Source organism: Saccopteryx leptura, chromosome 3, assembly GCF_036850995.1.
Source record: "Saccopteryx leptura isolate mSacLep1 chromosome 3, mSacLep1_pri_phased_curated, whole genome shotgun sequence".
NCBI lineage: Eukaryota > Metazoa > Chordata > Mammalia > Chiroptera > Emballonuridae > Saccopteryx > Saccopteryx leptura.
Genome location: NC_089505.1, coordinates 285,176,151 through 285,203,080, shown reverse-complemented (window position 1 = coordinate 285,203,080; position 26,930 = coordinate 285,176,151). Strand labels below are relative to the sequence as shown.

Here is a 26,930-nt window from a genome sequence, read left to right as displayed (position 1 = left end):
TCACACATGAACGAAGGCTGCCTGATCTCTGACTGAGGTTGACCAGCATGTTCCTCATAAAACAACTGGCATTTACATGCTTTGGTGCCCTTGGCACTGCTTAACAGAATGGTGCCTTGCACGTAGCAGACCACTGCCCAAAGCTCAAGCTCAGTCCCTGTCTGTGTGGCCGTTCTGGTCTTGTTTCTTGCTGTGACTCCACATCCTTTCTTCATTCTAGCCATACTTTCTTATGCCATTTCTTTTCCTAAATTGTTCCCAGTCGTCTGGTCCTTCAAGACTGTTCACATGCCTTTTCCACCTAAAGCAACCTCTTGTCCTCTCCAGGTTGCTGGGGTTCCCTCTTCTTACTTATCATACTCTATGCATTTGTCTTGGTCACTGCTTTCCCATTCCTTTATAACCATGATTTCTTTCTGTCTCCTTTGGACTCAGAGCTCCTTTAGGGTAGAGACTGTGTCTTACTTGTTTTTGTATTTGAGGCCCTAGAACGGTATTCTGAATATTATACTACACAGTACTCAATATAGGGTTGTACAGATTTTTGTAGCCAATCTAGCTTCAGCATCTCGTGTATATGTACAGAATGATTAATAATGCCTCCTGACACCTTCAGTCTAGACATCAAACATTTGCAGAAACTAACTCACATGGACCCCTTTATTGCAGCAGAGGTTACATTCATGGCCCTGCTATCTTAAGACAGTCTTCTCCGTTTTTAACTGCGTAAGGATAAAAAGCTGATTTGTTTTGGTTTTCTGTTTGTTTTTTAGACTACTATTAGAAGAGACATACAAGAAGCATGGTATTTGTAAGTTAAATGAACAGGGTCTTATTATTTGACCATGTTAGAGTCAGTGTTTCCCCAGTTTATCAGTGTTTCTCCTCAGTGAGTTTCAGAGGCTGAGGTAATACTAGTGACACTCATTGTATCCTGTCCCACTTTGCCCCACTGACTTCAGTGGGAGGAGGCCCTTTCCTGAGGCTAGGCGCTGTTTCCCTGACCTCCACCAGCTGTCATACATGCCTGCGAGTGTGCAGGCAGACCTGGGTGATAATGAGCACGTGTCTTATCACACCATAAAGAAACAGTTCTCAAAGTGTACATTCTTTATTGGTTAGAAGATTAACATTTTCATAGATGAGTGAAAATTATATACATGTATTTTACTTATTTGAAAAACTTGTCTGTGCTTAAATATTGATGTTGTTAAAATGTTTAGATATTTTCTTGAGTAATGTGCTGAAACATGTTGATAACTGATACAAGATATGTTTATTTTAAAATCTCAGAATTGCAGAAGAAGCTTTGTAAGTAAAATTTGTGGAATTGCCTCTGAGTGGTAACTTCTGAACACTGTATACTGACTATATGAAGAATATTGTTACATACATTAAGATATCCTGTCAGTTTTCCCTCTGAGGGCAAAAGTGAGAGAATGAGACAGCAGAGGATGCCAGTCGCTGTGCCATCACAGTACTGATTGTGCGGTGGCTTTGCACCAAACTTTACATACTTGTAAAAAAAATACACGATTTTCGGTGTGTATGCAAAATGTATGTAACAGTATGCTTTAGCTTCCTGTTCATTTGAAAGTCAAAATTTATTCTCACTGAAGTTGAGATGTTGGCCTGAATCTAAACCCTGTGGATTTTTGAATCCTGAAATTCATCTTAACAGGAATTTATGCTTGCCCTTTGGTTTTATCTAGTATGCAGTTTCATTGTGGATTTATTATATTTCTTTTCTGGGTTTGTCCAGAAAAGCTTTACCTTGTTTCTCCTTTATTCTGGGCATGTGTCTATTTCATGAGTTATAAAGGTTGTGGTTTGCCTTTTCTCTTCTGGCTTTATAGATTTTTTTCTTTCTTATTCAAAATACCTTTTCTGTATTTTTTCCAGTTGCTAGGACCTTTTTACATTTTGTTTGTTTGTTTGTTTGTTTTTAAATAAATTGATGTTTGTTTTGTGTACTGCAAGGGTAAAACAATACTGACCTTACTGGTGTGTGTGGGCATGCACACATTTGGTGTGTGTGTGTGTATGCACACGAACACGCCTGTGTGTGTATACATGCAAACCAAGTCCATGTGTCTTTACTTTTTAAAAATATATTCTGTTAAAAAATCAGTCCCATATGAGAATCTATGGGATGCAGCAAAAGCAGTGATAAGAGGGAAGTTCATATCACTTCAGGCATATATGAACAAACAAGAGAGAGCCCAAGTAAACCACTTAACTTCACACCTTAAGGAACTAGAAAAAGAAGAACAAAGACAACCCAAAACCAGCCGAAGAAAGGAGATAATAAAAATCAGAGCAGAAATAAATGAAATAGAGAACAGAAAAACTATAGAAAAAATTAATAGAACAAAGAGCTGGTTCTTTGAAAAGATCAACAAAATTGACAAACCCTTGGCAAGACTTACCAAGGAAAAAAGAGAAAGAACTCATATAAACAAAATCCAAAATGAAAGAGGAGAAATCACCACGGACACCGTAGATATACAAAGAATTATTGTAGAATACTATGAAAAACTTTATGCCACTAAATTCAACAACCTATAAGAAATGGATAAATTCCTAGAACAATACAACCTTCCTAGACTGAGTCATGAAGAAGCAGAAAGCCTGAACAGACCTATTAGTAGAGAAGAAATAGAAAAAACCATTAAAAACCTCCGCCAAAATAAAAGTCCTGGCTCAGACGGCTATACCAGCGAATTTTTTCAAACATTCAAAGAAGACTTGGTTCCTATTCTACTGAAAGTCTTCCAAAAAATTGAAGAAGAAGCAATACTTCCAAACACATTTTATGAGGCCAACATAACCCTCATACCAAAACCAGGCAAGGATGGCACAAAAAAGAAAACTACAGACCAATATCTCTAATGAATACAGATGCTAAAATACTAAACAAAATACTAGCAAATCGAATACAACAACATATTAAAAAAAATAATACATCATGATCAAGTGGGATTCATCCCAGAATCTCAAGGATGGTCCAACATACGTAAAAAGGTTAACGTAATACACCATATCAACAAAACAAAGAACACAAACCACATGATCTTATCAATAGACGCAGAAAAGGATTTCGATAAAATACAACACAATTTTATGTTTAAGACTCTCAACAAAATGGGTATAGAAGGAAAATATCTCTTTTTTTTCTTTTTTTTCTTTTTTTTTCTTTTTTATTTTTTTTGTATTTCTCTGAAGCTGGAAACGGGGAGAGACAGCCAGACAGACTCGCGCATGCGCCCAACCAGGATCCACCCGGCACGCCCACCAGGGGCAACGGTCTGCCCACCAAGGGGCGATGCTCTGCCCCTCTGGGGCATCGCTCCCGCGACCAGAGCCACTCTAGCGCCTGGGGCAGAGGCCAAGGAGCCATCCCCAGCGCCCGGGCCATCTTTGCTCCAATGGAGCCTTGGCTGCGGGAGGGGAAGAGAGAGACAGAGAGGAAGGAGGGGGGGTGGAGAAGCAAATGGGCGCCTCCCCCATGTGCCCTGGCCGGGAATCGAACCCAGGTCCCCCGCACGCCAGGCCGATGCTCTACCGCTGAGCCAACCGGCCAGGGCCTAGAAGGAAAATATCTCAACATGATAAAGGCCATATATGATAAACCATCAGCTAACATCATATTAAATGGCACAAAACTGAAGGCTTTCCCCCTTAAATCAGGAACAAGACAGGGTTGTCCACTCTCTCTACTCTTATTTAATGTGGTACTAGAGGTTCTAGCCAGAGCAATCAGACAAGACAAAGAAATAAAAGGCATCCTTATCAGAAAAGAAGAAGTAAAGGTATCACTTTTTGCAGATGATATGAGCCTATACATCGAAAACCCCAAAGAATCCACAAAAAGACTACTAGAAACAATAAGCCAATACAGTAAGGTCGCAGGATACAAAATTAACATACAGAAGTCAATAGCCTTTCTATATGCCAACAATGAAACATTTGAGAACGAACTCAAAAAAATAATCCCCTTCACGATTGCAATAAAAAAAAAAAAATACCTAGGAATAAACATAACAAAGAATGTAAAGGACTTATATAATGAAAACTATAAACCATTGTTAAGGGAAATCGAAAAAGATATAATGAGATGGAAGAATATTCCTTGTTCTTGGTTAGGAAGAATAAATATAATCAAGATGGCCATATTACCCAAAGCAATATACAAATTTAATGCAATTCCCATCAAAATTCCAATGACATTTTTTAAAGAAATGGAGCAAAAAATCATCAGATTTATATGGAACTATAAAAAACCCCGAATAGCCAAAGCAATCCTAAAGAAAAAGAATGAAGCTGGGGGCATTACAATACCTGACTTCAAACTATATTATAGGGCCACGACAATCAAAACAGCATGGCATTGGCAGAAAAATAGACACTCAGACCAATGGAACAGAATAGAAAACCCAGAAATAAAACCACATATATATAGTCAAATAATTTTTGATAAAGGAGCCAAGAACACACAATGGAGAAAAGAAAGCCTCTTCAATAAATGGTGCTGGGAAAACTGGAAAGCCACATGCAAAAGAATGAAACTGGACTACAGTCTGTCCCCCTGTACTAAAATTAACTCAAAATGGATCAAAGATCTAAACATAAGACCTGAAACAATTAAGTACATAGAAGAAGACATAGGTACTCAACTCATGGACCTGGGTTTTAAAGAGCATTTTATGAATTTGACTCCAAAGGCAAGAGAAGTGAAGGCAAAAATTAATGAATGGGACTACATCAGACTAAGAAGTTTTTGCTCAGCAAGAGAAACTGATAACAAAATAAACAGACAGCCAACTAAATGGGAAATGATATTTTCAAACAACAGCTCAGATAAGGGCCTAATATCCAAAATATACAAAGAACTCATAAAACTCAACAACAAACAAACAAACAATGCAATAAAAATATGGAAGGGGACATGAACAGTCACTTCTCCCAGGAAGAAATACAAATGGCCAACAGATATATGAAAAGATGCTCATCTTCTTTAGCTATTAGAGAAATGCAAATCAAAACTGCAATGAGATACCACCTCACACCTGTTAGAGTAGCTATTATTAATAAGACAGGTAATAGCAAATGTTGGAGAGGCTGTGGAGAAAAAGGAACCCTCATCCACTGTTGGTGGGAATGTAAAGTAGGACAACCATTATGGAAGAAAGTATGGTGGTTCCTCAAAAAACTGAAAATAGAACTACCTTATGACCCAGCAATCCCTCTACTGGGTATATACCCCAAAAACTCAGAAACATTGATACGTAAAGACACATGCAGCCCCATGTTCATTGCAGCATTGTTCACAGTGGCCAGGACATGGAAACAACCAAAAAGCCTGTCAATAGATGACTGGATAAAGAAGATGTGGCACATATACACTATGGAATACTACTCAGCCATAAGAAATGATGATATCGGATCATTTACAGCAAAATGGTGGGATCTTGATAACATTATACGAAGTGAAATAAGTAAATCAGAAAAAAACAGGAACTGCATTATTCCATACGTAGGTGGGACATAAAAGTGAAACTAAGAGACATTGATAAGAGTGTGGTGGTTACAGGGTGGAGTGGGGAGAGGGAAAGGAAAAGGGGGAGGGGGAGGGGCACAAAGAAAACTAGATAGAAGGTGACAGAGGACAATCTGACTTTGGGTGATGGGTTTGCAACATAATTGAATGACAAGATAACCTGGATATGTTATCTTTGAATATATGTATCCTGATTTATTGATGTCGCCCCATTAAAAAAATAAAATTATTAAAAAAAAATTAGTCCCAGAAGAACATGAAACTAAATAAATTATTTACTTATTGACGTTGAAAGTTGTTGGAACAGCTTTCTAAAATGAGTTGTTTCCTCCATTTTATTCTGCATGATTTATATATAATATAAATAATAAAACAATTATAATATAAAATTATTATATGTCTATATTATATAATGTGTTATTATATATATATTACAACACAGGCACCCTACACTTATCATCTGATTGCTACAAGCACCCAAACTCACTTTGTCATAGAGTCTGGGCTGAGCAAAACTAGTCCTGGTACAGTTATCACAAGCTGGCTGCTCTGTACTGCATGAAGCACAAGATGTTGAAAGCATGTTAGTGACTTTCCAGTTCCCCTGCTTTCTCCTAACAAAGTTCTGTGGGAGATGAGAGCATTAGATTTGACCACATGGACCAAATTCCAAGTATTCTCCAACTTGGTAAAATTACTGACTTGGAGAAGCTGTCAAGGCAGCAGAAACACACAGCATGCCTATTGTAGTGATAATGTAAATACTTTACATCATTGCTTAGTCATCTTTTTCATAGGCAATGATAATTGAATGGTAAATTAAAGTAATATACCCACTAAGTAATAATGTAGATTATTTCTCAGTAATCTACAATGTGTTGGATTCTTTTAATTCTAATATTTTACATGAAAAGAATGTCTTAAATCTGACAAGTGTCACGTTTGTGCTGTTTGTCTTTTTTATTCTCTGTTCATGTTACATATCTGTTTGTAGTGACTAAAATACTTTTCTAACAAATACTTGAGTGCTATTATCTGAACGTTTGTGATTCCTTTTTATTATGTATAACATATTTTAAAAGATTACAGAACATCGGGATTTTTAGACTTTGAAACAAACCAGCCTTTGCTACTGTGAGGTTGCTATACGATTTCTTAGATGTTAAATGTGAGATATTTGTGTTTAGCATTGTTTGCTGTATCTGAAGGTTAATAGCTGCTTTTCTGGCAGATTTTATCTGCCTAAACTCTCTATTCTTTGGATTAATTTTGCATTGTATAGGTGTAGTCTGAAAGTAGCTTGGGGCTCCATGTAAAAACTTTGACAGAACTTTTGATTATGAAAGCTTTAAATTCCTGTATTCATAGTTTATGATTTACATCTTCCCTGTTTCCTCATAGATTTGAAATGGCCTTTAGCAGAAGATAAAATAAGGAAAACATGGCTCACAATGCCCAAGTCAGGTATGAAAGTATGTGTGCATAGGGCTTTATTATCAAAGCTAAGAAAAGCTGCTGTAGACAAATGTGAACCTCAGCAGTGACCTTAGAAGCCAAGGTCTTCCTATAGTTGACTCATTGCGTTAAGTTCTTGGCAGTGGCATCGAGTTGATTTATAGCAGAAGAGAAAGTGTTAGTGCCTTTCCTAGGCACAGTTATTCACTGCTCTTGAGTAGCAGGTCTGAGTTTGGTTAATCAGCATTCCTCAAATCTAGACAGCAAACTATTCTGATTTTTGCAGACTGCTCTTAGATGTCTTTTTTTTTTTTTTTTTTTTTTTTTTTTTTTTTATGAAGTTGGAAACGGGGAGGCAGTCAGACAGACTCCCGCATGCACCCGACTGGGATCCACCCAGCACGCCCACCAGGGGGCAATGCTCTGCCCATCTGGGGCATCGCTCTGTTGCAACCAGAGCCATTCTAGCGCCTGAGGCAGAGGCCATGGAGCCATCCTCAGTGCCCGGGCCAACTTTCCTCCAATGGAGCCTTGGCTGCGGGAGGGGAAGAGAGAGACAGAGAGGAAGGAGGGGGGGAGGGGTGGAGAAGCAGATGGGCACTTCTCCTGTGTGCCCTGGCCGAGAATCGAACCCGGGACTCCTGCACGCCAGGCCAACGCTCTACCACTGAGCCAACCAGCTAGGGCCTAGGTGTCATTTTTATAAAAGATCTACCACTTGGCCATGATATGCTTCCACTCAGGAGAGGAACTTGTCACTACTGGTATGCATACATGGAAAGCACAGGCAACCCTCACTTAACATTTCCAGTAGCTTCTTGGAACTATTGCAGAATAATATATAACAAATATAACAAACCAATTTTATCATAGACTAATTGATATAAATAAGGGTTAAGTTCCAATAGCTTCTTACCAATGTCATAAGGAAATGACAAACAAAATGACATTATTTGAGGACCTGCTGTACTCTGAACATTTTTTTCTGGGTCATAAGACTTACTTTCATCTAGAACAGATTTTTTTTTTTTTTTTTTTTAACGCGAGAGGGACAGGAAGGGAGAGAGATGAAAAGCATCAGCTTATAGTTGCGGCACTTTAGTTGTTCATCGATTGCTTTTCATACATGCCATGACCTTGGGGCTCCAGCCGAGCCATTGACCTCTTGCACAAGCCACCAACCTTTCAGCTCAAGCCAGCGACCATGGGGTCATGTCGATGATCCCATGCTCAAGTCTGCAACCCTGTGCTCAAGCTGGTGAACTTGCACCTAAGCTAAATGAGCCCATGCCAAGTTGGTGACCTCGGGGTTTCAAACCTGGGACCTTAGGATCCCAGGTTGATGCTCTAACCACTGAACCACCCACAAGTCAGGGTAGAACAGAATTTTAGCAACCACATTAGGTTTATAATAGTAAATCCAAACAAAGTTTCCAAACAGTTTACCAATTAGCTTTTTTTTGTTAATTATTTGTAAGTAATCTTTCTGATCAGTAAAAACATCATTAACATGTTGGGTCCTTTAGTAATTCAAGTAGATTGTAGCCATCCCTTATGTTACTAAATCCGTCATGATGAATGCTTATATTTTAATACAGATGCTCCTTGATTTTTGATGGGGTTATTATGTACCAATAAACCCATTGTAAGTTGAAAATGCATTTAATACACCTAACTTACTGAACATCATAGCCTAGCCTACCATAAACATGTTCAAAACACTTAGCTGATAGGGCAAAATCATCTAACACAAAATCTATTTTATAATAAAGTGTTGACCCTTTTGTAATTTATTATATCACTTTTGTACCATCGCAAAGTCAAGAAATTCTAAGTTGAACTACTTCACAGTGGATATTGGTAAGAACTGAAATTAGGAAAGACTTGATAGGAAACACTGACTGCTCTTTAGACTTGACAGATAAACAGATTTTACAAAGAGGGAAACATAAAGTTTGTCCTAGATATCATTAAAATTGTGCTTATTAAAGGTGTTTATATTTAAATAGTCTAAAGAAAATGTCTTTTTAAAAAATGCATATAATCAATCTTAGGTAAGGCCTGTATTCTGTGGTTAATACTGTGCAATCAAGCCATGCTGGTAACAGCATCAGAATAAAAATTTATGATGAATCCATCTGTATGCCCACATTGATCAAGTGCATAGTAGAGAAGAGTGGTAGTGAGCGGCAGAGTAAGGGGAGAGTGTAGGGAACGGACCTCGACTTAGGCTTTGAGGAATGGTAGGATTTGATTTGATGCAGCAGTTAGAATAGTACAGTCTGTGTTGGGAGACCCAGCAGTGGAGGTGGCTTCATTGGAGTCCAGAGTTACCCTTTTTAAGGGTAAGACCTATTGTTAGAGAGGTAGTCTTAGTTGTCATGAATTTTCATTTCTAACAAAGTAGAAAGAAAAGGGAATCAGAAATAGTGGGAGTTGTGAAGACAGTATGTATGACTTTATATATACTTTGTGACTGGTGACTAAATTGTTCCCTTCTTAGTATTCCGAGAGAGTTAATGATATTTCTAAGCAGTTTACTACTTTGTTCTGAGATAAAATAAGATCTGTTGGCTTTGTCATTGTTAGAGTCATCCCCAAATAGTCTTCTTTTGAGATTTCTGTGTTAATTATGTTCAGGTCAAAAGAAGACTCAGTAAAAGTAATTGCGTCTCATGTTTTTTTATATCTTTTAATCCACAAGTGAGGTATTTACAGACTGTATAATGGCATATAGTAGGAAAAAGCATGATTCATCCTAATTATAAAGCTTTTTCTTAGGAAAGAGTCCTTGGAAAGTCTTATTTCTCTTTTTACAAATGACTTTGAGACTTTTTAAAAATTTTTGTCTTTTTTGTATATGGCTTTAAAATGGTTATAATTTTATATTTGCACATTTTGACTTGATATTAATTAAACTCTTTCAGCAGTATTGGCCTGTTTGCAATTCTCTAAAACACCAGCAATGTATCTGAAATTCTAGGTGCCAATAGAATCTTTGGATATAAAGTCTGAGAAGAGTCCTGAGTATAGCAATTGGAATGTTCTGCTGACCTTACAGAGAATAGGTTCACAGGAGTGGGGGTGCCAGAGCCAGACTTGAGTGGAATGAAGATTGACGTAAGTAGAGCTAAGAACGCGTGGTGATTCATGCAGGGAGTTTGCTGATAAAAGACGGGAGAGTTTGGGTAGCGGAGGAAGCCACCTCAGGGACAATTTAGGGAGGTATTTGTAAAGGTGGAGAAAATGCAATAGAGGAAAAGCTGAAAGTGAAGTGGAATAATGATGGAGCAAAGTTCCTGAGACGTTAGGGGGGATAGAAACAAAGGCAAGGGAATTACTATTTCCTAAGGCAAGGCTGAACATGCATACATATTTTGGGTTGCGGTGTATGTGGTGAGAAAGTGAGGGATTATTTGATTGGAAGACTGTTCACTTTTCAAATTAGAGGTTATATAATCTGATGGTGATGGTGGGGTGAGTACAGGACAGGCTGATCAATGAGAGTTTAGAGTAATTGCTTTGGAAATAAGAAAGCTGATGAAAACAACTAAAAGCATCGCTGAGCTCTCTGACATCAGGCTGCAGGCCCAGTCGGACTTCCCACCACAGCCTTAAAGCTCCATCTGAAGTGGTGACTCACGTTGCCTGCTCTGGCCTCACCCCTGTCACCACCTGCAGCACTCCCATTTCTTCTGCCTTTGCTCACATCTACCTGTTCATTTACGCCCAGCTCAGGTACTTAATTTCCTGATCTGTTCAGCAGAAGTGCTGTCAGCCCCCCTCCAGAGTTCTACAGCGGTTGAACCAGTCTTAAGAATCACAAAATTTGCAAATATATTTTATTGTTCTTTCTAGATTGTAATTCCCTTTGGAGCAAGAGTCATAGGTTTGTTAGTGTCTGTGTCTCTGTTTCCTCTCTCTGCCTAGGGCATTGCTGCTATATTGTTCAGTAAATATTGAATGAATAAATTAATGAATGAGCATATCCACTACAACCAGATTGTATAAGAGCAATTGACCTCTGTAGGAAGGTAGTTTGTCAGAATTCTTTATTAGGTTAATAATACACAGACATCAATTAAGAATATTATTTTGTGTATATATTTAACTTCCCTTTCACAATAGCAGTGAAGTACATTATACTTGTGGATGATTCATCTAACTTGGTGGCACACAGTTTTACAGTTTTTAGTATTTGAAAGCTCATACTAGGCACAGTCTCTATGTGTCCAGCTTCTTTTATTATGCAGCTTTTATGCTGGCTTTTCTAATGATAAAGATGCTAATGCCAGTAATATACTCACACACTCAAAAATTAGACTTCTTTTTTAAATTCCTTTTTTGTTTTGCACTCAGTGACTCATTGTGCTATGCTGAAGGAACTTTGTGTACATGAGCATCTTATGCTGCTGGCCCTACAAGGTTTGGCTAGAAGAGGAAAACTCGTGATGAAAACAACAAAGAGGCAGCAATTACAGGAAATGGCAGTGTTCGACTTAGCAGAGTCTGAGGGAGCAGGCCTGAGGACTCTGCGCTGTGTAAGGCCTTGATTCCCAGTGTCTGGGAGCTCATAACATTTTCCTAAATTGAAGATTGCTGCTCTCTTATAAAGGTCATCCTCTTTTATATCATTTGAGAATTTTTAATAATTCAGGTATTTGTGTTCTGATAATTTTTTTGCCCTATGAGCCAGTTCATTTTACTTACACTCTAAATATTTCTGTGAAGTTTTTATCTAAAGTATTGGCTTACAAATTTAAGATAAATTAGCCAACAGATGTAACTAACTACTTATAGGGTATTAATTTGAAGGACATTATTGTGGCTTTTTGTTAAAATAAAACTCAGTATTTAGATCTTAATTTGCATTACAGAACTTTATTTGGAATTATCCATTTGAGTTTCTCAGATGCTTCTAAATGTATCTTTTGCCATTTTGAGCATAGAGATACAAGTGGCAACCATAACTCAAATTCCATGTCTACAAACTCCAGGACCGTGAACTTCATTGTTTCACTGAAGTGCAATGAAGAGTAGTCTTCCACATTCCCACAACAGTACAACCTGTCCTCTGGCTGACATTGCCCCACCCGATCCATCCACTTATGTGCAAGATATCCCACCTCAACCCCAGGACAGTCTCTGGGAAGATAAACATACTCTCACCTTGGGGAATGGTGTTCAGGACAGATAAAATTCTTAAATTCTAGGTTTGTCTGCTGAGCTTTTCCAGAGTGGGACAGTGCATTATCAAATGGAATGAATAAAATGCAGAGAAAAGAGGAAAAGGAGTCTTGCCAAGCAAACTGTCATCATTTCTGTGGCGGTTTCTGCCCGTGCTGTTAAATTTCCATTCATTGCCTTCTTTAGATGCCTATGTTTTGGTGTACACACACACACACACACACACACACACACACACACACACACACACATATATGTAAAATAATTTCAGTAGCGAAAGAAACAAAAATCCTGAGTGATTTTTCAAACAGGACACCATATATGTAGGGGTATTTGAAATGAGCACGAAGATGAGAGAAATGGGGCAGTGACTGTAGCTATTTTCTCCATAATGCTTCCTCCTGCTGTCAGCTAGTGTCCCCTTTCCCTGAATTCCTGTAGCAGTCTGGCTGTGCTTCTGTTATTAAGACACCTCAGTTTGTGTTGTAGTTGCATACATAGACCTCACTTCTCTATACTATTAGCCTGTTGCCTAACCTGCTCTTGCTTCTTTCCCAGCTCTCAGTATGTACAGCAAACAGCTTTGTTGCTGCAGTTCTTGTTAATGATTGTTGCTAGCCAAGACATATGTAGAATGGTTTTATAATATTGAAGAGGACTTTTTGGTGATTTTAATGAATCCATTTAAGATATGTTTTGTAGTTATAGATGCCACAGTCTTAAAAAAGGTTCAAGAAGATCTCTGCTTTGTATAGTGTACAGATTGATAGCACATGGCCATACAAACTCTGACAGTATTCTGGAAGGTTCTCTGGATTTCTTATTGTAATTCTCTAGTTTATTGTCTGTAATTGGGTAGTGTCTTTTCCAGGTGACAGAATTTGGTCATAGTTGCTGATGCAGCTTAGAAAAAAATCTTTCCATGATGATAATTAGTCTGATTTTTCTTTTTTTTTTTTTCTTTTTTATTCAGTGAGAGGAGAGGAGGCAGAGACAGACTCCCACATGTGCCCCAACCACCTGGCGAGCCCACTAGGGGAAGATGCTTTGCCTAAGGCATTGCTGCTTTGCTTAGCAACCTAGCTCTTCTTAGCACCTGAGGCAGAGACCATTGAGCCATCCTCAGCACCCAGGGCCAACTAGCTCCAGTTAGCCATGGCTGCAGGACAGGAAGAGAGAGAGAGAGAGAAGCGGGGGGAGGGGTGTGGTGAAGAAGCAGATGGGCACTTCTCCTGTGTGCCCTAACTGGGATTTGAACCCAGGAACATCCATACACTGGGCTGATGCTCTACCACTGAGCCAACCAGCCAGGGCCTGATTTTTTTTTTCTGTTCTAAGGTCATCAGACCTCTGTAATATTATAATTCATGAGAACTGGCTCTGACATTTGAGACTCTAATATAAAAGCCTTTTGACTTCAGTCATGTCCTTTGCTCCTCAGGCACATCATAAAGCATCAGTGATCTTTCCGACAGTGTTATTTGGTACCCATGAACTGGGGGTGGGAAATGAAGAACCAGTTGCTGTCCTAATAAGAAGGAACCAACATCACTCTATTTCAGAAACTCTAGTCTTCCTTAAAGGACATGAATAAAGGTAAAACTTTAGGTATGAGAGTGACTTCATAATGGACAAGCTACAATGTCTATAAAAGAAATATGGGATAAAATAAAAAATCTCAATCATGAGGGGATGGGTCATTTTTCAAACAACCAACCCTGTGTTGCCTTTATTAAAACATAACCATCTCTTGATCTCACACCTCTTCCCTGTTGCCTTTAAGTGAAAGCTGTTTATTGTTATATCTTATTACCTTTTAATCTTCTTAATTCACCTCTAACTTATACATTTTGGAGTTGGGGGGAAAATCCTGATTTCTTTGAGCACTTCACTCTCTTAGATGTCAGTCGCCACTTCTCTACATCCTTTGCCCCAGCCCTCATTCCCCTGGAGGGAGGGGACAGCCCGTGGCTCATCCCTTCATTCCGTCCCTAGTCTAGCCATCCTCTTAGCTAGCTTCACCATCTACAGTGACACATTTAGCCCAGTTCCTTGACCTCCCCATTATCCACACTACTTCATACTTTGAATTTTGTCTTCTGATCTCCCTATTAAATGTTAAATTTAAACATCTCGTACTCTGACCATAGTCTCATATATTACAACTGCCAAGAAGTTATTCTCCTTGTAGCTGTTCTTTACTCTCATTAAGATCTCTCTTCCCTTAATGCCTTTATTCTTTTTTTCCATTCATAATCATCCTCCTGCTTTCCCTCTTTTCTCTCATCCCAGTTATACTCTGTGGCTCATCCTTTAAAACTCTGCTCTTGTCAGTATCCTCAACACCTTTGCCCTATTGTCCACAGCTGGTAGAGGTCCTGGGTCTTGCCAGCTGCTACCTCCTCTATACTTGCACTGGCTTACAGCTCTGTTGGAGAAAATTCCCCAAGTCGTTCAGATTACTGCCAAAATCAATTCTTGGTTGCTATATTAATTATCTGTGGCTGCTGCAACAAATGACCACAAACTGGGATGATTTAAAACAATAGAAATTTATTCTTCCACAGTCTGGAATTTAAAAGCCTGAAATGAAGGTGTCATTAACCACACTCCTCTCTGAAGTCTCTAGGGAGGAATCCTGCCCTGACTTTTCTAGCTTTAGTGGTTGCCAGCAATCGTTGGCATTCATTGGCTTGTGGTAACACAGCTCCAGTCTGTGCCCGCATCTCCACATGGCCTTCTTTCCTATGTCCTCCTCTTACAAGGGTGCCCTAATACTGTATTTAGGGCCCACCCTAATCTAGTACAACCTCATCACAACTAATACTTCCCTGAACACCCTATTTCCAGATAAGACCACATTCTGATGTTCCAATGGACATGAGTTGGGGGGGAGGGTAATGTCACACTTTTCAATCCAGTATAGTTGCTGATCTCTACAGGACCGTCAATGCTACATATAAATTTCAAGCCTCCCTGCCCATCTTTAGCACTCCAGCTCTCCCCCCCCACCACCCATTTCTTTTACAAAGAAATCAGATGCCATCAAACCAGAACCCCCTTCTCTTTCTTCAAACCTGCAGATTACCCGAGTCTGCATTCATTATTCCTTTCTGTTGTAATGAAAGAGATCGTCCTCCTGTCTAAAATTTTTTTTTCTGCCTCCTCCACGCTGAATCCCATACCCTCCTGCCTCCTCAGGAAACCTCCCTCTAAACTGGGCCCCCTCCTTTTTTTTTTTACCACATCGTTGAGCTTACTAATGGTTACTTGCCTTCAGTACTTAATGTCATTCAGATATCTTTAATCTTAAAAAAGAAAAGACAAAAAACTGTATAGCTACATGGGAACGTTTTGTTGTCTCTGCCCCTGCCTACTCTAGCTTTCATGTCACCTCTTTCTCCCCCACAGACGCGGGCTCTGTCACCACATCCTTATCCCCATCACCTCTCAGACCTTTGTAGTCAGTCCCCCACCCCTTGTGTTCCACGGAACCAAGTGACTGCCTGCTTGTGAAACCCAGATCTTGTCCCTTCTTGCTCTGCCACTAACACTGGACCCTGAGGGACAGCCCATTCCTCTAAACGTTCCTCGCCTTAAGGGGAATTGAGGGAGAATTGCAAAGAGAAAAACTAGATGGAACTGGGAAACTTCTGAAATTGCCCAGTTCTAAGATTGGATGATTTTTTGAGATTTTAGGAACTTCAGTTCTCTATGTTTATACAACGTTTAGGCAATTTGTGGTTATTTAAACAGGGTAGTGATTTAAAAAAAATAATGTTGAGACTACAGAATACAACATCTTTCTCATGCGGTTACTGTAATTTCAAAGAGATTATTTTTAGTAACTGTATTTGTTATTATAAAATTTCTCAGAAATAGGAAACACACCAGGGAAACTTTAAATAGAAACTTACTGCAGAGAGCTTTAAATTCTAAGATCTGAAGATACAGACTTTGGTGTATAAAGTTATGTTTTGAAGTTCTGAAGTCTGAAAAATTCTCTTGTAATTCTTGTATTACAGGATTTTTATATCTGTAAAAATTATCCAATTTAATTTTTCAAAAAGAGGATGACAAAGTAATAATGTAAGAAGAAATGTAAACTAAACGGTATAAAAGAGTTAAAACTTGAATAGTTTACAGTTTCGTCCCTTTCCTAAAATATCTGTTGTATGAAGGACTCAGTTTATGGTAAACAGTTTTTTCCCAAAAGCTCTCCTTTTAGATAAATATGATAGTTTACCTCTATTAGAAGTGGAGCAATTTGATTTTATCCAAGAACAATGTTTAAGAGATAACTGGCTAGTCTTTAAGGTGTTGTAGTCATTCCAAATGTCCCCCAGTCTTCCTCGCCTAAAGATTCAAATGAGGTCATGTTAATACCGAGAAATTCGTGTGCTGGTGCCCCCTCTAGCCTGGGTGCTGAACTCCAGCATCTGTCCAAGTGCCAGCCAGTAATTTCCAAGTATTTCAGTCTCATAGGTTCTGACCTGCTCGTAGAAGTCTATCTGGAATCCATTCCATGCAGGGGAGCCACTTTGACCAGGTCATCTCATGGCTGGCACGAGCTGTGAGACACTGCTTCACTTTGTAGGGCATGGCTTCATGTGCTCCCCAAGTCACAACCCTACCCCCAAGGGTTAAGTGGCCCTGTACTTCCTCTGTCCTGATAGAAGTCCCTCCTGGCAAGAGTGCTTTCAGCTTTTAATTAGAATCTTCTCTCTCCCTGACACTAAGACCTACTCCTAAGGGGGAAAAACCTTGCCTTCCTCTTCTGCTCTTTTTAACCAATTTCTGCTCCTGTGTCCCGGCCCCAAGCATCATCTGCAGAGGCCTCTTTTTCCATGCTATTCATACACATAAATGGGGTGGGCAGGAAGTAGAGGGGATGAAAGTTACACGAGATACCAGCACTGCTGTCTGAAGCCAGAGCTCCAGGATTCAAACTCTCCTTTCCTTTTAGTCCCTCTGCCCACTTCAGTTCTGTCCAGCTGTAGCAGATTAGTAAAACTGCCAGTGAAATCCAGTCACATAAAACTGCAGAAGTCTTCAAAGTTGTTACAAAAATCTTCCCTTTCCAATATGAATTGCTACCAACTTGACAGTAAAGCAAGATTTTGGTAAACAGTACATTTTGTAAATTCTACAAATTGGTTCTTTGGCAGTTGGGTCCTTTTGCAAATTGGCTTGCTTTCCAGTTCATCAGATATTAAATCTCAGGTTCACCTGGGACTTCCTATTGCCATAGCTCTTTCATGACAGTGAGCTTCAGAACACTCCTAAAATATTATGTAATGTCTTCCAATTGAAATAATTGTTCCACATTTTATTTTATTGAGAACAAAGTATGTCACTCTGGGGTTTATAATCAATGTATGCAACACAGTTACAACAGTTCTTCTCTTAGGATATAGTGTTAGAGTACTCTGCAACATAGCTGGATGCTGACCTTGTTTTAATTAAGTTTTAATTGGATGAATTAAGAAAAGAGTGGTAACTGGAATATATATATATATCCTAAGCCTGGAGAATAATTGAGGGGTGCTATGTTCAGGGGAAAAGACATCGATACAACTAAAAATAAAAGCTATTTTATCTTTGTTATTCAGAGCACATTAAAGTATTTAACTATGAAGGATGAATTTTTACCCAGTATTTGTAGTGCCCTTTGGGTCTGTTGTTGCTCTTACACGTTTTTGTGTCCCTTCTGTTAGAATTTGACAAATATTTTAGTTAAGGGCCAGGATTCTTTTTTCTGTTTATCCAGCATTTGAAAAGGGTCCCTTGTAATAAACCCAGTATCCAAGAGGTGATTCAGGCTAAGTGTTCTGCCTTCTGTATGACATTTTCAATTTTATTTTATTGAATTGTTTGTTTTGAAACAGGTGATAATTTTGTTTCCCCATGAGCTGGAAAAGTTCAAGGGCAAGTGCCTTCAGTACTGCCCTTCTGGTACATTTCATTCACTTATATAATCATTCTACTCAGACTTTATCTAGAGATGTTTGGAACCTGCTGTGTCTATAAGAGTTCTGGGTTCTTCTGCCCAGGAAGGGCCTTCTTCCAAACAAACTCCTCATGATTCTAGAATATTTGTGGGTAAAGAAGATATGGCTTAAAACATTACTTAAAAATAGTTTTTGCCAACTGTTTACTTTCCACCCTTGACCTTATAATATTCGAGGGCTTTTGAGAGATTGCTTTTTAGATAGGAAGAAAGATAGCTGCTTAGTTATTCTTTGCGAAAGCTAAATTTATAGGTGGAAAAATCAGTTGATTTTTTTAAAAGAAGTGAAGAATGCATTAGAAAGAATAAGAGATTGGATTTGCCCTGCCAAGAGGCAATATTTTATTACCCACTCTTATATGAAGGTGGGCCTACTACGTATTATAGGAGTAATAAGGTATGGCTCATACACAAAAGAGGGAAATTAACAGGCAAATTTCCAGTTTACTTTGGAATGGAAATGATATTAAAACAAATCATCTTATGTTTCACTGTTTGAAATTCAGTTAAGAGTTTCAGGAACTAATTATCTAGCAGCAGGTAGTAACATGTAAATATATTAATTATACGTAGAAAACTCAGATACTCAAGGGTTAGGTCAATTTATTTTTATACAAAACAAGGTTCAAGGGCACCAAATATATTAAAATAAGGAAAAATAGTAAGTGCTAATAAATCATCAAGGATATGCCTGGCCAGAGCTAATTAATATGCCATCTATTACTTGTCTAGGTATCACAAATGAAATACACTATGACAACTATATGATTTGTAACATGCTGTGATGTTATGGGTTTAATGTGTAAAGTTTTTCCTTCTTTTTTTAGTCCTTCAATTTAGAGATAAAATTGGACAGCTGATACGCAGTTTGCTTTGCATTTATCAATCAGCAGATAGAAGAGTGCTACTTTCAGTTTAGGGCATCATAAAAACAGTTTATATAACTAACATATATTATCCATATAACTATAGAAGAAAAAATGTTATTACTTTCCACACTAGAGTGTGGTGGTCAACTTGTTAAACTATCCCCATCACATCTGTGAAATAAGGATACCTGCCTTGTAGGATTATTGTCAGGAACAAATGATAAAATCTGTGTAAAGCAGTGGTCCCCAACCTTTTTTGGGCCACAAACTGGTTTAATGTCAGAAAATATTTTCACGGACCAGCCTTTAGGGTGGCACGGATAAATGTATCACGTGACCGAGACAAGTGTCAAAAGTGAGTCTTAGACGGATGTAACAGAGGGAATCTGATCATTTTAAAAAAATAAAACATCGTTCAGACTTAAATATAAATAAAATGGAAATAATGTTAAGTTATTTATTCTTTCTCTGCAGACCAGTACCAAATGGCCCGTGACCAGTACCGGTCCGCAGCCCGGGGGTTGGGGACCACTGGTATAAAGGGCTTATCCCAGTACCTGGACCACACTTAGTAATTCCATAAATATGTCATTATAATAATTACTAATTATCTGTTCAAGTAAAGATTTCAGCTGCCTCACTTTGAGTTTAGCATTTAAATTAAATAGGAAATTTATGTTGCATCATTTAAAGTCATCAAGTGAAAGTCCTGTTGGAACTATTTTTTATTGCATTAAGTATTACTAATTTTTAAATTTAGGTTACCATTATCTACAAGCATGAAAGAACAAGTGTTTTATATTCAGGTGTTATATTTGGAATGTTAGGGTAACTGATAGAGAAAATAATCATTTCTACAGCAGTTTATTGAGCACCTGCTATAACCAGACCCTGAAACTACAATAGTTAATAAAGCATAGACCTGTCTTCCCTAATAGCCTAAAGTATAGGTAGTTAGGGAGACAAACATGGGAATAAATAATACACTATGCCACTTCTCTCTCTCTCTCTCTCTGCCTTAAATACCCCATTTAGCATAAGATGGATAACCTGTACACCTTGAAAACTGGGCTTGCTGTTTACTTTTCTTAAAAATTTCTCTTGGCAGCTCTTGGGGGAAGGGCTCATTTAGGAGGATGGGAGAATTGAGCAAAAAAGGACAAAAAAGAAAAATACTCATTGACATGGAGAACAGTATGGTGATTGGCAGGGGTGGGGGGCATGTTGGGGTTGTAGGAGAAGGTATGAGGGGATAAATAGTGATGGAAAGAGACTTAAGGGAGAGTGAACCCACAATACGGTGTGCAGAGATGTGTTGTAGAATTGTGCACCTAAAATCTGCATAATTTTGTTAACTAGTATCACCCAATAAATTCAATTAAAATATTTCTCTTCCTCATCCTCTTCACCATAGTTATTCATTCCTTTTTTGAGTGTTTCTGTATCTGGTACAGTCTTACATCAATAGCACAGTAATTTGTTTATTTACATGCCTGTATCTCCTACCAAACTGTGATGTCATGAGAGTTATCACTCATCTTTTTTATCTTAGCAGGTGGCACAGGGCTTAGTACATAGTAGGCACTTCATAAATGTGGATGAATGGGTACTGTCTACTCCTCTTCCCATATTCTAACATGTGCCTTAGAAACAAGTGATGGAACACCAAGAAATGAACCAAAACACATTAATAGAAGGAAATAACAATCCATTTGGTCAATTAGAAAACATTTTTTTCTAGCCTTAATTATTATATTCATATATAGTGAAGCCCTATTAAAGCAATGTTCTCAATTTAGAATGAATTATACTGTTATAAAACAAGACAAATATATCATTATTTCTTACATGAAGAAGGGGTTTGCCAAGCAGAGAACAGTATGAATAAAACTGCTGAAGGATTGTTTAATCCATTTCATACATTTTAATAACATCCATTTAAACATACTCAGTTACTTGATTGATTATAAATGAAAATAAAAGTCATGTATTTATTAAAGTGCACCCAATAGGAACTATTATTTGCCAACCTGTTGCTAGCAGTTTCCTTTAACAAAATATACTTGAAGCAACAAAATGCCATTTTTGAAGAAATCTAAACTGGAAAATACTTCCTCTTCTTCCAAGTTAATCTAAATTAAAGAGCTCTTGAACTCCCTGCCCTCAGTGACGAATGAGTATAGAATAAAGGCTTAGTTGAAGAACTTTCTTAATTTACAATCAAATCCAATATAACTGTATTCTGGTATATGGATCATAGATTCCATATATCTCTTCAAAATTAATATTCAATATTTATGATAAAGCATTCACTGGTGGTTAATTTTATAAGGACTATAGCTGTATCTCATAAAACTATCATTCCAGAATTATTCTCAACATTTGAACACCTACTTTTGTGAGATGAAACTAATTAATGATCTAGATCTAAGCTTTAGAAAAGAGAATTACTCTTGGTTTTAGTGCTCGTTTTTATTTTAATGTTGCCTGATTTGACATTTCTAGGATTCTTTATAACAAAATTAAAATTTTTAGGGGTAATATTCCATGTCTCTAAGAAGTTTTTCCTGGTCAACCATATTTGTTATTGAAAACTAAGGTGTATTTTACATTTATACTAAAACAAAGTTTGTTTTGTGTGACAAAGTTGGAGTAGATGAAAGAAACAGTAGTTGAGCTGTCATCTCTTTTGTATCTTCTGGGCGGCAGTGTTCTTGAACTTCTTATCGGCCTCCCGGCCTGCCCATCATCTCTTCGTCCATTTTTCCACCTTCTTTGATGCTTTCGGTCTATGTAAGCGCATAGCCAAGAGGCCCAATGCTTTTTCCAGTTGTCCGAATTATCTAAGGCAATGGAATGAGTAAATCTTAAACTTTATTAAGAGAATATTATACTGAAACCTCAATAAAGTATCAGATTGATTATATTTTGAATTTTCAGAGAAAGTCATAATCAAGAAAATATTTTTCCTGTGCTTGGTAAATCGTTCATTTTAGTTATTGGCAGAATGAATTAATTAGAATTTAACATTGTTTTTTAAAAAGAGTGTTGCTTGCTAGCTAATCAAGAGTTTGACCATACTATTGAATACTTAAATCTTAGAATGTCTGCAAAGTCTATTATGAAAAAAATTTAAATTCTGGCAAAATGGCATATCACCCTTATATTTTACCCAGGATTGATCCACGTATACATCTAGTTAGAAAATAGAAGATTTTGCCTGAAACAGATTTCAAGGAAATCCAGCCCTTTCACATAGTATGTCAGGTTGGACAATGATATAAATTTTCAGGTCTCTAATTAAATTGTTTGGCTTCTTATTCAGTTGAGCTTTCTCCTGCCTAAGATATAAGCAGCACACTGAGAAACCCCCACCATACGAGGCTCCCTTGTTTCACTGTGATTTCTTTACATCTACTCCAGGTATATGCAGAAGACATTTCTGTGACATCATTTTAGAAGACAATTTTGTGTTTCATCAGAACATGTAAAATACTCATGCCAAAATTTTGTCATCTCATGACTCTCCAATTGGTTTTATTTCCCACTATACTCACTAAAAAAAAAGAAAGAAAAATACACAAGAAATGTTAATAGGTGTTATATTTTAATAGAATTTTAATAATTTCAACCTTATATTTTTAGGACCTGAATACTCAGCGATATGGTAGGGGTCTGCCAGTTTTCATTATAAGCTTATTCTACCATATGACTTTTTAATCTATGTGTGTGTGTGTGTGTGTGTGTGTGTGTGTGTGTATATATATATATTCTAATAAAAATTAAGGGAAAAATCCCAAACATTTCATCAACTTTTTCATGATGGATACATGGTTTTCCTCTGTATTTAAATACTCTTGCCAATTCACCCAGTTTTTATCTAACACTTTATTATGAAAAATCTCAAACATACAGAAAGGTTCAAAGAAGTTTATAATGAACATCCTTTACTCACCATCTAGATTCTACCCTAAACATTTTACTCTTCTTGGTCAGATATCTGTTAGATGGATAATTGACTCTTTGAGCATAATCCCCGATTTTATCTCTTTTATGATTCCTTTTGACTTACTTTTCTCTATTTGCATCAAGTTGTATTGCTGTTTCATTTAGTTTTCTGTACTAAGTAAGATTCCTTTAATCATGTGTGTGAACATGTGTAGGTATATGCACACGTTTTCAGAGTCAGAGACCCCAGGCGTTTCCACCAAAGCAGCCAGTCACTTCTACTGGGTTAGCCATTGTGTGGGAAGGCCTCTTATTTCTCAATACAGTGTTTAAAGTTGTGATCTCTCTTTTTATTTTCACTCTTATCTCAAGAATTCCATTTTAACTGAAATGAAACAGTACATAATTAATACTTCTCCAGGAAAAGCAATGAAACAACTTTTATTGGATATTTTTAAAGGTATCTCTACAAAGTTTATGCTATATTGTAATCTTGTTGTACAATTCTCAAATATTTTAATCAAGCATTATGTACATATATGCATTATATACATATGTCTCCCATAAACCATGAACTTAAAGGCTATCACTTTGATTATGTTAGTTTTCAGAAATGATTGCTTATAAATTTTGTTGTCTTTGATGTTTTTTCCTTCTCTTTTTTTCTAAAGATCAGTTTTAATTATAGTCTTTTTGTGAATAAGAGGTTTGTTACGTAGCTTTCATTCCATGAAACTTAAAAGAGAATCAGTTTTCATTTTGTCTGGTATATACCCTTTTCTTACCACTGAATTTCTCTCATCTTTCATCTCTTTTTTCTTTCTAGGTGCTGTACATTATTACAGCTGTGCAGAGCCCTGCTCACTTTTTCCTGCTTACAAAGTTTCCCGTTCCTTGTCTTTTGCTTAGGTCCGTCCTCCTCCTGATTCTTAGAGTGGTCCCAGCTTCAGTCATTCATTCATATCACTCATGTAGTGAGTGTAATTATGTGCCAGCACTAACTTGAGCTGCACAAAGATGCCTCCATCTTATCTCCATTCTGCTAAGCTTTATTCTCAGTGCCTCCTGAACACATTGTGCCCATTCCCACCTGGAACATGTGCCCTTTTTTACAATGACTTTCTCATCCATCCTTCCTATTTCATTCTTAACTTGCATTCATCAGCACCCAGCTACTTTTAGTTTTTACTGACCTTAATAGGTACATTTAAAAATAATGTTAGAAAGCTTTATTATATCAAGGTGATATTTATACCAAGGGTTTCAAATAATAGGTCTGCATAGTTTTCCAGAAGCAAGACTGAATTTTGGGATTCTAAATTTGAATATGGTATGTTATCACTTCTCAGATATTTTTATTGCATGCCAAGAACTGTTGTAATATTTCTGGGCAATTTTTCAACAGTGAGTTGCTCTCTGGGTGAAGATAATGACTGAAGTGGTAAAACAACTGAAGCAGAACACTAACTTTACTTCAGTGTATTATTTCTTTTGGTTAAAGACCAGTAAGACCAAGATTGTGGGTTTAGTCCCATGTGGGCCAGTTAACTTCCCACCAATAAATAATTTTCCATATTCACATGAATATGACTAGTTTAGTCCAGACCCATTTATCACGGTCAGTGGTACAAGCTTTATATCCCAAGGTTAGCGAATGCAGAAAGTAATACATCTCAATGAAAGCATTTAAGTTATTTGGCAAGGTTTCTATTGTATTTTTAATGTGGTGCCAGAGACATACCAACAACATGATATAAATGTTGCATATAAGTTCTTTGTAAATAGTATAACTCAATTGGTATATCATATAAAATAATTGTCAAACTATGAATTTCAAAAATGCAGAATAAAGAAACAGTGTAAAGTTTAGAACAAGGTAGATTTGGGGCCAGCATCAACAGCGAGCTGTTAGGGTGAATATAGTGATGAGGAAAATGGGCAGCTGCCAAACCTCCAGTTGGGTTGTGGGGACTGTTGGTTGGTAACCACCCAGCTTCTTTCTCAGTAGGATTTCTGATGCTGCAGTAGTTAGGTCCCGTCAAATAGGCAAATGGAATACCTGTAGGGTTCTTGTCAGGAAATAATGGGCTGATAAGTTTGTTTGAGAGAGATGATCCTTGCAGCTGTGTTAACAGTACAGCAGAGTGGATTGCTGAGCTTTTAAAACCTTAAATACTTCTCTGCTACTGTGGATCTTACTGGATCTCACCAGCCACTTGGAAAATGCCCCTCAGAAGAGTGTGTAGTTTGTTCCTTCAGCACCGGACAACCAGGTCCAAAGTATTTCAACTCCCAAGACTTAAAAAGAACTTGGAGAGGTTCTTTGATTATGCCAGTGTTTGGTAAATGGTTAAAGAGGTGAGGTTTGTTTCAGAGGTCCCTACCTACCTTTTCTATGCTCCTCATCCTTGACTGAGAACCTACTGCCCTTTGACCATCTTGGACTTCTGGCTGGACACACATGCACTGGGAACTGTTCTGTCCTCTGGGCTTACCAGCGTCATCAGACTATGTATCTCATTTCTTTCAGAGCTTTTTACAACAGAATTAATCCAATCCACTGTTTTTCCCGAATGCCTTTCATTGTCTTCCTCTCTATATATTATGCACATTCAATAACGAGAGCTTTTATTGTAATGTTCTGAAATGAAGGCATGATTCTAATGGTGGACAGTTGAAGCATCCTGGCCATCTGCTCGGAGGCTTTGCTAACACATTGATCCTTGAGTGGTGCTTTTCCAGTCACATGCGGTATAAGGTCAGCCCTGGTTTCCCATCCTTTGTCTTTAAATTGATTACATGTAAATTTAAAGAAATATAAGCTCTCTAGAAGTAGAGACTATACAACTTTCTACCAGAGGCAGTAAAACATAGTAATTTAGAGCATTTTTTATTTTTATTTTTATTTAGACAACTTAACAGGGTGATATTGGTCAATCAGAATACATAGATTTAGAGAAAACATCTCCACATCCTTTGGACAGTTGATTATGCTGTATACCTTTAAGCCCCGCCCCTTCCCCCACCCACCTCCCTCTCCACTCTTCCCTTCCCCCTGGTAAGCACTGCACCCCTGTCTATGTCCATGAATCTCAATTTTGTGTCCCACCTATGTATGGAATCATACAGTTCTTAGCTTTTTCTGATTTACTTATTTCACTCAGTATAATGTTATCAGGGTCCATCCATGTTGTCGTAAATGATACTATGTCATCATTTCTTATGACTGAGTAGTGTACATATATACAATGGAATAGAGCATTTCAATTAGGAAAGAATTGAGCTAGAATCATAATTCCATGTCTTCCTAGCTGTGTAACTTGGTGATTTATTTATGATTTCATTGGTAAATGAAGATAATATTTACCTAACACTTAATTGTGTTGCTTCAGTAAGATAAGGTATATATAAGAAGCTTAGTACTAACATATAGTGCAAACTATATAAGAAACAAAAGTGTTTACTAGCAAAGTAAACACTCAAAAAAATTATTTCCTGAAAGTTGCAGTCTTTGCCACAGGGAATAAATTATCAAAGCAATTAATCAAAAAATGATGCCAAAATTCTTTTGAAAACATGTCCAGGTGAAGAAATCCCAGTGAGTATATAGTACAATGAAAGAAAAAGAGAAACTACCAGAGATCATAATCATTATTAAATTTCAGAACGCCTAAAGCAATACAAAGATCCTAAAAGCTTCCAAAGAGGGAAAATAACATTTGAAAGATCAAAAATTAGAATAGTATCACATTATTCAAAGCAACACTGGTTAAAAAAAAAAAAAAAAAATGGAAGAAGTTTTTTAATTTTTGGAAGGAAAATGGTTTCCAGCTAAGAATCCTGAATATACCCGAATCCTCAAATCAAGTGTGAGAACACAATAGGCATTTTCCAACATTCA

At 37.5% G+C, this 26,930-nt stretch overlaps 1 protein-coding gene across 5 annotated transcripts in view; it reads left to right on the top strand.

Annotated features, from left to right (window-relative positions):
- The window catches only part of LCLAT1 (lysocardiolipin acyltransferase 1), a 162,703-nt gene that overhangs the window by 110,305 nt on the left and 25,468 nt on the right, over positions 1–26,930 (top strand). For 4 of the 5 annotated variants that reach the window (XM_066378594.1, XM_066378590.1, XM_066378595.1 and 1 more), the window contains one exon: positions 6,962–7,024. The exons of the other annotated variant lie outside the window; for it this stretch is intronic. In XM_066378594.1, coding sequence (XP_066234691.1) covers positions 6,962–7,024 — 63 coding nt within the window. The remainder of the gene's footprint in view (positions 1–6,961; positions 7,025–26,930) is intronic. 5 annotated transcript variants of the gene reach the window in all.